Source organism: Hypomesus nipponensis, chromosome 11 (assembly GCF_054491055.1).
Source record: "Hypomesus nipponensis isolate SF chromosome 11, ASM5449105v1, whole genome shotgun sequence".
Lineage (NCBI taxonomy): Eukaryota > Metazoa > Chordata > Actinopteri > Osmeriformes > Osmeridae > Hypomesus > Hypomesus nipponensis.
The window spans coordinates 2376132-2388540 of record NC_140371.1 but is presented as its reverse complement, the minus strand read 5'-3'; the positions used below and the strand labels follow the sequence as shown (position 1 = coordinate 2388540).

Here is a 12409-nt window from a genome sequence, read left to right as displayed (position 1 = left end):
TTGTGTGTGAGACTGATGGTGAGACAGGCATTGATGAACTAGGATCCCTGTGTGTGAGGGTGAGACAGGTATTGATGAACTAGGATCTCTGTGTGTGAGGGTGAGACAGGTATTGATGAACTAAGATCTCTGTGTGTGAGGGTGAGACAGGTATTGATGAACTAAGATCCCTGTGTGTGAGGGTGAGACAGGTATTGATGAACTAGGATCCCTGTGTGAGGGTGAGACAGGTATTGATGAACTAGGATCCCTGTGTGAGGGTGAGACAGGTATTGATGAACTAAGATCCCTGTGTGTGAGGGTGAGACAGGTATTGATGAACTAGGATCCCTGTGTGTGAGGGTGAGACAGGTATTGATGAACTAGGATCCCTGTGTGAGGGTGAGACAGGTATTGATGAACTAGGATCCCTGTGTGAGGGTGAGACAGGTTGTTGAGGCTGCAGGTCTTGCCAGGCCTCAAGGGGCTCTTGCAGGCTGCTTCCTGGAACAGTCTCTACATATTAATGAGCAGCATGACACACTCATGTATTATGCAGAGGAAGTCCAGGCGAAGCCTTCAGGATTGGACAGGGGCGTGTCCGGAATGGCCGGCACTAAATCTGGCTGTGACCCAGTTAAAAGGTGATGGAGAGGATGAGGAAGTGATAGAGCCAGATAAAGCCGCAAAGAGATGGAGAGTGAGCGAGATGGAGAGTGAACGAGATGGAGAGTGAAGGAGATGGAGAGTGAAGGAGATGGAGAGTGAAGGAGATGGAGAGTGAAGGAGATGGAGAGTGAAGGAGATGGAGAGTGAAGGAGATGGAGAGTGAAGGAGATGGAGAGTGAAAGAGATGGAGAGTGAAGGAGATGGAGAGTGAAGGAGATGGAGAGTGAAGGAGATGGAGAGTGAAGGAGATGGAGAGTGAAGGAGATGGAGAGTGAAGGAGATGGAGAGTGAAGGAGATGGAGAGTGAAGGAGATGGAGAGTGAACGAGATGGAGAGTGAACGAGATGGAGAGTGAAGGAGATGGAGAGTGAAAGAGATGGAGAAGAGTGAAGGGGAAATGGAGGGCGAGGAGAGAGAGAGGCACTCTGTAAGTGAAAGTGAATGAGATGGGGAAGATCATAAAAGGAGATGCAGTATAATGTCTAGAAGGAAAGGAGATTTAGAGGAGAACAGGGGGAGAGGAGCAGAGGGGGAGGAGAGGAAGAGGAGAGGAGAGAAGAGAAGGAGGAGAGGTGAAAAGGAGGAGGAGGAGGGGTGAAGAGGGGGAGGAAGGGTCAAGAGGAGGAGGAGAGGAGGTGTGATTTACTGCAGTGATGCTGCATAGCACCACCTGTCCTGTACCCATGTGGTATTCCATAACTGTTGAAGTGTCTCCACACCGGTTTCAACCGCTTGAGGTTGAAACTCCTCCACAACTAATATTGTCAAGATGCTGCAGTTTGGCTTCAAGTGCAGGTGAAGGAAGACATGGTGTCTATGATGAGGGGTCTGTCTTCCTGAAGAGCTCAGTCCCAGTCCAACCCAGTTCTCAATCCCCAGTAGCATTTACACACATCCTATATTTAGAGGAACTAAATGGAAACGTCTGTAGAGACGTGCAGTGACTGTAGCTTTCAGTAGGGGGATTAGGAGACACAAGACTGGGCATTGTCAGTATTTATTCATTAGTTCAACGCATTATTCAGTTAGTTTCACTGACAAACTTTCAGCTTTGAGAGAGAGATGTATCAAATGCCAGCATGTCTAGACTTGTATATTTATCTTATGATTATTAAAGATATGGACCTTTGCCTAGGAAAGAACCATATTTGACATACTTTCATCAACTTTTTTGTTTGTCTATCACTTCCTCTTGGCTTGAACTGATTCTTCATTCTTCATCTAGTAACACCGGCGACATCATTTGACCAGATACATTTACTGACCTCAGAGGACAATGGAAAATACTTCAGGACTTTTCCTTCCTGGGCTGGATCTAAGGTTATGAAACAGTGGCCAAGTGCCATGTTGACATGCCATATTTAGGCGTGTTGATGGATTTGATCAATGGTACGTTTGTCTGGATTTGGTTGAAGTCATTCCGCTGACAGGAATCATTTGGCATGTCTGGGCAACTGTAGAGGAGGGAGAACAGTTAATCTGAAATGGTTTGATGGCCTCAGGGCTTAACATTGGTGATATCGCTCACCCTATCAGCAGAGGTGTGCTCCTTGTTGATATGTGAAGTCTTGATTCAGACCAAAAGGCAGGTCTTCGGTCCTGTCTGAGCCCTCTGCTGTCAGAGGCTTTCGTCTCTGTAGGGCTCTGCAAGCCTGTGGTTCCCTAAAGTCAACAGTGAAACACGTGGAGGGACAAACGCCAACGTGGAAAACCTGACAGGACTCGTTTTAGTGGCTGAGAGAGAGGAGGAGAGCTTTCCCTGGAGGCAGGCCAGGAGGAAACAGAGAGGCACAGAGAGAGGCAGGCAGGCATAGACAAGGCAGTGAGGCAGGCAGGTAGGAAGGTAGCCTACCCTGAAGGTAGACGGGCAGGCAGAGACTGGGCAGAAAGGTAAGCAATGACAGAGGAGCCAGGCAGGCAGACAGGAGCAAGCCAACAGGCAGGACAGAGGCAGACAGACAGACAGACAGACAGACAGACAGACAGACAGACAGACAGACAGACAGGCAGACAGGCAGGCAGGCAGGCAGGCAGACAGGCAGACAGGCAGACAGGCAGAGAGAGAGGCAGGCAGGCAGGCAGGCAGGAGGCAGGCAGACAGGCAGAGAGAGAGGCAGGCAGGCAGGCAGGCAGGTAGAGAGAGAGGCAGGCAGGCAGGTAGAGAGAGAGGCAGGCAGGCAGAGCGTAAAAGACAGTCAGGCAGGGAAAGGCAGTCCAGGCAGGAGGAGTCTGTTGCAGCTCCTTGCGTTGGCGCGCTAGCCTGCTCACACACACTCTGGTTCCCCTGGCTGCCGGCATGCTGGAGCAAAGTCCTGGAGCCCTGGTTAGGGAGGTGAGACACCTGCTCTCCAGCCACGCACAGCTCAGCGCTCACCTGGTGTCTGTCATGTGCTGCATGGGTCAGTATACCTCCTCCTCCTGCTTCTCCTGCTCCCTCCTCCTCCTCCCCTCTCTCTCTCTCTCTCTCTCTCTCTCTCTCTCTCTCTCTCTCTCTCTCTCTCTCTCTCTCTCTCTCTCTCTCTCTCTCCCTGTGTCTCTCTCCCCCTCCCTCTGTCTCTCTCTCTCCCCCCCTCTCTCTCTCTCTGTCTCTCTCTCTCTCTCCCCCTCCCTCTGTCTCTCCCCCCCCCCCCCCTCTCTCTCTCTCTTAAAACGCAAGGACAATCACTTCTGTTTGCATGGTGTTATAAGTACAGATGATTGCGGGAATAGAGCCACAATCACAGTGTTCAAAGGGGATTTGGAGACTGTAAATGTTTTGAATGTGTTGTAGTCAGATAGTTCTGCGTCTCCCAGCGCAGCAACGGCTAGAGAACAGAAGCAGTGGGGTCTAGCTGAGGTCGATGACGATGACACTGGAGACTGGTCTTTGTTTCTCTTTCTCTCTGAGTGACAGTCGAGGCGGGAGGGAGAGTATCACCTCCAGCCTGCTCGCCAGTGTTTATGACAGCGTCCTGGTAATAGTCATGTCAAGTTTAAATTTGGTTACTCTTATCGATATCATACTGTTGTCCGTATGATCCAGAGATATTGCAGAGAACGAACTAGCAGAGTTGATGTTTATCCACACGTGAAAGTATTTCAAAGTATTTGAGATGGGTTTGTCTTGATGAATCCCTTGGTTGTCATGGGCAACACGCACGCAAAAAACCTGAAGTGTATCGTCCGCCTGTGAGTCGGTGTTGTGAACAGTGACCAGCGCTGAGTGCTGACGTCCTGCAGTTCTCTGGTCGGCGACACCGTTGCTGTCTGTCGCGGACCACCATCCCGGCACGCCAGCCCGGTCGCCGCGGTTACGAAGAAAACAAAAAAACAGTGTGGTTGCCAGCGGGCGGTGGAAGGCCGTGAGTCATGGAAGCCAGCTCTCATCATAGAACCCACAGTTAGAAGGCTGAACATACACCCAGAAATACTCTGACCTTGGGGGAAAATTCGAGCAAAACTAGTTTTTATAGTACATGACATAAAAAAGAGACTGAGCTCTCTCTGATGTTTATACCGACACATGTCAAATGGTTTTAGGGTATGTAAGGGATCTACTGTATGTACTACTGTATGTGTTCTGTGTTAATAGACGTGTTTCAGCTGTTACCTGGTGTTGGGGTCCACTGGGTCTCTGCTGAGCTCTGTATAAACAGCTGAATGTCTGTCTTTCCCCCGCAGATGAAAGAGATAGAGTACAGAAGAAAACGTTCACCAAATGGATTAACCAACACCTCCTGAAGGTAGGACTGCACCTCCTCCTCCTTAGATACAGCACCTCCTCCTCCTTAGATACAGCACCTCCTCCTCCTTAGATACTGCACCTCCTCCTCCATAGAGACATCACTTCCTCCTTAGATACTGCACCTCCTCCTCCATAGAGGCAGCACCTCCTTAGATACTGCACCTCCTCCTCCATAGAGGCAGCACCTCCTCCATAGAGACAGTACCTCCTCCTCCTTAGAGACAGCACCTCCTCCATAGAGACAGCACCTCCTCCATAGAGACAGCACCTCCTACATAGAGACAGCACCTCCTCCTCCTTTGAGACAGCACCTCCTCCTCCATAGAGACAGCACCTCCTCCATAGAGACAGCACCTCCTCCATAGAGACAGCACCTCCTACATAGAGACAGCACCTCCTCCTCCTTTGAGACAGCACCTCCTCCTCCATAGAGACAGCACCTCCTCCTTAGATACTGCACCTCCTCCTCCATAGAGGCAGCACCTCCTTAGATACTGCACCTCCTCCTCCATAGAGGCAGCACCTCCTCCATAGAGACAGCACCTCCACCATAGAGACAGCACCTCCACCATAGAGACAGCACCTCCTCCTTAGAGACAGCACCTCCTCCTCCTTTGAGACAGCACCTCCTCCTCCTTAGAGATAGCACCTCTCCACCATTGAGACAGCACCTCCTCCATAGAGACAGCACCTCCTCCTCCATAGAGACAGCACCTCCTCCTCCATAGAGACAGCACCTCCTCCTTCTTAGAGACAGCTCCTCTCCACCATAGAGACAGCACCTCCTCGATATAGACAGCACCTCCTCCTCCATAGAGACAGCACCTCCTCCTCCATAGATACTTCTCCTCCTCCCAGTCCCAGCTGAAGAAGCGACACCTCCTCTCCGTCACGCCCCGCCCTCTGTCAGCACCTTCTGCTTGCTCCCGTCTGTGTTGAGGTGGTTAGTTACCCTGTTTCTACAACACAGAGCCAGACTAGTCAGGCTCTAGCGCTCAGAGCCCTTTCAGAGCCAAACCTGATGAACCATTAGCTGCACTACCTGTCAGCTCTTCCTTTTCATCCAGAATGCTGCCTCTGTCATCACACACAGATATTACACCCATACAGCAGTGAAGGGGGTTTATTTAAGCTTATCTCAGTAGCTTCTCTTATCTCCTTAAAATCATCACAAATGATTCACAGCCCACATCCGCGTTGTGAAACAAAGTATCATCATATATTGTCACGTAAATGTTGTTTGTTCTGTAAAACAACAGAATCTTTCAGGCTAAGCTCAATTTGTAGGCATGTTTTGCCGTTCGCAACCTGTTACGCTAGTTAGAATTTACTACCGGTAATCATTAATTATTTCCTAATCCTAATTTGATTCATGGGAACTGAGGCCTATCTATTGAGTAACATGCTTGGTTAGTAAGAGGGTAGTATAATCTGGTGCTGGTTGCTCATTCAGAATAGTCCAGCAAAACAAGTGCAGGCAGGAGTGTGTCAAACCTTTAATGTGATGTAGGGTTTTTCTTCTAAAGGATTTAGTCAAAAATAAAGTCAGAGACGGAATATCTTTCAAAGTCAAGGTGGCTTGATAGTTTATTTAGAAATGCAGCACGTGGTACAGTCAAAACACACACAAAAAGCAATCACATACCACATACAACCCATCATATAGCCTGATACGAGGAAAATCTCCCGCTCTGCATGATAGTATTTCACAACGTTATTCCCCTTACTCCTTGAGGTTCGTCATCCTGTTATAGGACCTACATGTTTGTCTCCTTGCTAATCTGTCAAGGTCAGCTCGACCTGCAACTCTTGAATGAACCTCGAACCCAGCTCAAGGCCTTCAACTCTGAGGGCCTTATGTACTAACGCTCATGTACTAACGCGCCCACTTCAGGCTTATTTCTTTCGCAATTTGCGCTTAAAAGCATGGCGAAGAATGTACAAACATGCTGCACTCGGGGAAAAGCGCAGACTGCCTGTCGCGGGAACCGAAAATGGCAAATTGTGCTTTTTGTGTCATGCACATGCATTCATGGGAGGGTCAAGGGGAAAGTGGGAGTTTCCCATAAATAGGTGGGAGGGGATGCGTTAAGTGTGCCTGATTATGTATTCCGCGGTATGTACAAAAAACGCCTGTGAAAACGCACCTCTATTTTGCGGTAAAAATTCTACGCTTTTTAAAAGCAGGCGTAAACCAAGATGCGCATAGCCTATGCCTCCTGGTGAAATGGCAGCCGTAACCAGAGCAAGACGAAGACAAAGGCCAAAGGATTTCTGCGACATTTCTGTCACACTTTTTGAGTTGAGTAAACACGAAATCATTACGCGTTACAGATTAAGCAGCCATGCAATATTATAGTTACTGGAAGAAACAAAGATTACATCGAATCTCCGACTCAGCGTTCACATTCAATTCAATTAAACTCAACAAATACAATACAATACATATATTCGCTGTTTCGACTTTGGTGGCTGATCCATGATAGAAAGAGAGAAGGAGGCCCATTCAATTGCACCTTTAAATGCTTGCAATGTACGGTATAGTGGGCAGAGAAAGGCGCTGATTACACAATGACCTGCAGGTTTCATGAATACAACGTAAACTGAAGTATCACAGCGTGCGCAATCTGCGGTTTGGCCATGGCACTAATAACGCTACGTTTGCGAATGTAAGTATATAAGGCCCTCAGTGTTCCCTGCTGTTACCTCTGGCAGACCCCTCCATCTTGGTCCTGGGAAGTCCTGTTTGTCTAACTCCTGAGTCCATAACATCCTCACTTGAGATACAGTCTCATTACCTGACAACTATCCCTGGCCCCCCCTCCTCTCTCATTGGAGAACGTTCTCTGGACTCTGGCACCATCTCGTCCTCTTCTCAACCTTCCAAACCCCTGCTACCACATTCCTTACTTGGGACTAGCTCAGGACATGTTTCTGCTGTGCAGATCCCACTGCCCAAACCCAGGCCTTTCTTCCTCACCAATGAGTAACCGACATGCCTGCCTACCTGTCCTTTAATCAATAAACCACAACAATGAACTAGCACATCTGTCTTTGTCTGTCACACAGCCCAGAGTGACAGTTATGAAGGGTTTTTGGTTTCTGGATTATTTAGGAAGTTGGCCGGAATGTTTCTGTCTTAATCCGCGCTGGATGTGGGGCTACCACACGATGAATTCACAGAAATAACCGTGTGGAAAGAGAATCCATTGTGCCCTAGGAGCAGAGTGATGCTGATTAATGCTGTGAGTGTGTGTCTGTTTGTGAGTCTGTGCACATGTGTGTGTGTGTGTGTTTGAGAGAGAGACAGAGAGAGAGACAGAGACAGAGACAGAGAGAGAGGATCAGGGGGAGTTTGGCTGAACCAATAACAAGGACCTTACCAGAGATATTTTGGCCCCACAGCTGTGCCTGTTACATGGGATTATGTGGCTGAGGTTTCTGGGTAAGAGCAGGTCATTGGGCATTGTGGAAACCAGACAGACAGGCAGACAGACAGGCAGGCAGGCAGGCAGGCAGACAAGCAGGCAGGAAGATAGACAGACAGACAGACAGACAGACAGACAGGCAGGCAGGCAGGCAGGCAGGCAGGCAGACAAGCAGGCAGGCAGACAAGCAGGCAGACAGACAGACAGACAGAGAGAGAGAGAGAGAGACAGACAGACAGACAGACAGACAGACAGGCAGGCAGGCAGACAGACAGGCAGGCAGGCAGGCAGGCAGGCAGGCAGGCAGGCAGGCAGGCAGGCAGGCAGGCCTGCTCCTCCTCTATTGGTATGGTAACAGGCAGATACGCCTCTGTTTGGCACCCAGATTCTCTGTTACAGGTTAGACTCACCTGAGAGGTGTGCCATCGCGTGTACCTCCAACCCTAGGGGTGTCAGCAAATTAAAGACCGTGTGAGTTATGAGTTCCTAAAGACATGGGTACAGTTCATATGGCAGTAATGAGAGTTCTTAAAGGGGTCATTGACGGATTTCACAGGGTATTTCACAGTGCTTCTTAAGGTCTCTGTATAGGGTGTGTAACATTGGTTGGGCTGAAAATGGCCCGGGTGCTGTTCTATGAGCCCTGATGCATCCTGTGAAATAGCCCCAGAATGAAACTGGAGGTTTTCTCCCTTTTATGGTATGCTCATTAATATTTAGATGAGCTGCGCGCTGATTGGTTGGTTTACAACGAGTGAAGCTGGAGCAAAAACGCAACAGGCCAACAGCACTCACTGAAACAAGAAGGTGGAGACATTAAATAAAAACGTACAAATAAATCTATTGCGTCTACACAACACTGTTTTCAACAGATTAACTAGATATCATTGGAAATGGTAACGTTAGTTGTTTCCACTTTCCACAGGCTATTTATTCGAATAAAACAGTCAAGAAAATAATGTTAGCCCCATTGCCAATAACCAAAATCATCACACACTCTTCCTATGCTAGATATAGGATATGTTAGCATTGCTAATAACTGTTAGCAGACTCATCCCCTCCAAGGTTTTCAAAACTGACCTCTGTGAAATGGTTCAAGCAAATGTGTTATTGAGGGTCAAACTGCACAGGGATCTTATCATAGACAAACATCACACCCCCATGAGTGTTTAGTTCCTTTGGAAGACTGAAAAGTGTTATTCCCTCTACAGTCTGGAACACTGCATTTGCCACCGTAGTCCATTTTCAATATCCTGGAAAAATGTTCTTTGTAATTCTGTGGCAGTACACAGAGCAGCGCGCAGCAAATTTGGGGTTGTGACAAAGGTACAGACCAGAGCCAAAAAAGGTGGAGCCCCCGTTGTGACGTCACAACAGTGTTTTTTTTTTTTACCGCTCGTTTAACAGCAGCCGTTTCAAATTGTGAGATTTGCATAGGAAAGAGGTGTCAATGCACTCTGAGATTCTATGTATGTCCATTTTACCCACCGAACTGTCGTTATTCAACTATGATAAGGTAAACTCGGGTTTTGCAGTCAATGACCCCTTTAAAGAGATGGTTAGGTACAGTTGATATGGTGGTAACGTTTTATGGTGTTTCGTGTTTTCTGTGTTGACCTCAGAACACGATAGGTGCATTAACTCCTGCACGTTGGCCCTCAGAGTTTCAGAGTTTATGGCTCCTCATCGACCCACCTTGAGGTTGTCGCTCTCCGGACAGTGAAACCAAGAGAACAGATAGGACCACACACAGTACTAGAGGTACCACAACAGACTTAAAAAGTAGCAGTCCTCTGATTGTGTTCCAGGCAGCACTACGGTTGAGAAGCACGTTACAATCAAGCCAACACATTTACATTTAGCAGACGCTCTTATCCAAAGCGACTTACAGTAAGTACAGGGACATTCCCTCAGAGGCAAGTAGGGTGAAGTGCCTTGCCCAAGGACACAACGTCATTTGACACGGCAGGGAATCGATCCGGCAACCTTCTGATTACTAGCCCGACTCCCTCACCGCTCAGCCATCTGACTCCCTGTCGTCTGATGTTCATACAAGCCTCCCTGTCCCAGCCCAGAGTGTAAGAGTCTGTCTGCTGTGATCCGCAGGTACGGAAGCACGTCAACGACTTGTACGAGGACCTGAGAGATGGACACAACCTGATCTCTCTGCTGGAGGTGCTCTCTGGCGACTCCCTGGTGAGTAGATCATCCTCTTCATCACCCCCACTGTCTGGCTCTCCAGGTCCATGTCTCGCCCCCACCCACCCACTCAACTCACCCTCCACTTCAGTGACGCTGGATAAGGAGATGTTAAAGTAGAGGTTGTTTTTCTGTCCCTGCAGTGAGGGCTGTTAACACTGCTAGGCTCATTCAGACCGTCGGCCCCTGGTGTTCCTGTTCAGGCGGCTGTTTCCGGGGGGGGGAGGGGGGGACAGGTGTCGTCTCAAGGTCATGCAAAGGTCACACAAAGGTCACACATATGTCAGAAGAGTCTGGTTATTTCTACCAGCTGCTGTGCTTTCTGAATGGACTATTTGTACTTTGTTTGAATATAAGCGTCGGCTACATGAGGAAAATGTCAAATGTATTGCGACATAGACCGGTGTAAATTTCTGTCAATGCTAATGCATAGTATGTTTGACCTTGCTGTTTAACTCCAAGGTAACAGTATTAATTATTGTGTGCAAGTGTTAATAAACTTTGGAATGGGCGTTTTCACGTATTTGACACTGACGTGGTACAAGACTAGTCTTCTGACGTTTCCTACAGCTCAGTGGCAGTCTCTCTGAGACTTATGTCTGTCTCTCTGACATAAACCCCTCCCCGATGCAGTTTTGTTATTAGAATATATTTTATTTGTGTATAGGTATAGAGGGGGTCTTTGTCATATAAATATTGATTATCCAGCCAACATGAGTGAAGAGAAACAAAGAGTGTTTGAGACGCACACAGCTGTGTGTTCTGATATGTGAAGGCGCCCTGTGTTGCTATGCTTCCTACGGTTGTTGCTATGCTTCCTAGCTAGGGACACGCTAACACCAAGATGCTAGAGAGCCAGGATGGTGTGTGGAACCCTGTGTGTGGTTCATGAGTAATAGAAACCTGGTTTTGAGGCCTAGTCTGGTGTTTGGGTGTGCAGAGATCTGGTGCGGCAGGAGACAGGAGAACTGTTTCAACCATGCCTGAACGAGTAGAAAAGGTTTTCTTATCTTTAGCTGAGCCACTTCTGGCCTCATGACTGCCTTCTAGTTGCGCACACGAAGCAGACTTCTATGAAAACATGTGTAAACATGGAGGTCCAGGTGTATATGTATGCAGTTTGATCCAGACTTGTTTTGTTTACATCCTGTTTCCTCTCTACCTTTCTCCCCATGTGTTCTTTCCTCTCCTTCTCTCCTTGTGGGTGGCCCTCTCCATGTCCCCCTCATCCCCTCCTTCACCCTCTCTCTGTACACTGGTTCTCTGCGTGCGCTACCCCTCTTTCTGTCTCTCTCTGTCTCTTCCTCCTCCTCCTCCTCGTCGTCCTGTCTCCTCATCCTCCACAACCTCCTGCTTCTCCTCCTCCTCCTCCTGTCTCCTTCTCCTGTCTCCTCCTCCTCCTCCTGTCTCCTCCTCCTCCTGTCTCCTCCTCCTCCTGTCTCCTCCTCCTGTCTCCTCCTCCTCCTCCTCCTCCTCCTCCTCCTCCTGTCTCCTCCTCCTCCTCCTCCTCCTCCTCCTCCTCCTCCTCCTCCTCCTCCTCCTCCTCCTCCTCCTCCTCCCCCTGCTCCTCCTGTCTCCTCCTTCTCCTCCTGTCTCCTCCTCCTCCTCCTCCTCCTCCTCCTGCTCCTCCTGTCTCCTCCTTCTCCTCCTGTCTCCTCCTCCTCCTCCTCCTCCTCCTGTCTCCTCCTCCTCCTCCTCCTCCTCCTCCTCCTGCTCCTCCTGTCTCCTCCTTCTCCTCCTGTCTCCTCCTCCTCCTCCTGTCTCCTCCTCCTCCTGCTCCTCCTGTCTCCTCCTTCTCCTCCTGTCTCCTCCTCCTCCTGCTCCTCCTCCCTGTGTTTTCTCTCTTGTTTGCGTTCTCTGGGCTAAGCCAAGGGAGCGAGACTTCCTGAAGACGTTACGGTTGGTGAGTGTGGCAGAAGCATGTCCGGTTGAGCAGCATGGACTGGCGCGTCGTGATGATGATGATGATGATGATAAGGGGGTAGGTGTGGACATCACTCCTCAACCTCCCCTGGTAACCCCACTAATGTAGCGCGTGAAGTTGACTTTAACAGGACCGGCCCCCGCACCAAGCGCACCACCCTCACCCCACGCTCGCCCCGCCATCCCCACCCTCACCCCACGCTCTCTCCACCGTCCCCACAACCTCCTTCCACAGAGGGCTGCAGTGGGCACACACACAGGAGAGACACGCCCAGACATGCAGGCTGGTTTTAGGTTTCAGTGCGGCTTCTTGGAGAGGCTGCCGTTCCGTCAGGACCATGCAATGCTTCTTATTTCCGCTGTGTGGAGCAGGCGGCTGTCTGCTTAGAGAAGCCAGCCTGGAGATGGGTGAGCCCTGCACATGTCGTGATGTAAAGACCCAGGCTCCAGTTCCTCGTCTCTTTTGACCTATTTGTGGATGATGTGA

At 49.3% G+C, this 12409-nt stretch overlaps 1 protein-coding gene across 4 annotated transcripts in view; it reads left to right on the top strand.

Annotated features, from left to right (window-relative positions):
• dst (dystonin) overlaps nt 1-12409 on the top strand; it is a 136184-nt gene that overhangs the window by 22165 nt on the left and 101610 nt on the right. For 3 of the 4 annotated variants that reach the window (XM_084709027.1, XM_084709026.1, XM_084709025.1), the window contains exons 2-4: nt 4309-4370; nt 9907-9996; nt 11867-11902. In XM_084709027.1, coding sequence (XP_084565153.1) covers nt 4309-4370; nt 9907-9996; nt 11867-11902 — 188 coding nt within the window. The remainder of the gene's footprint in view (nt 1-4308; nt 4371-9906; nt 9997-11866; nt 11903-12409) is intronic. The other variant, XM_084709023.1, reaches the window with a different exon arrangement.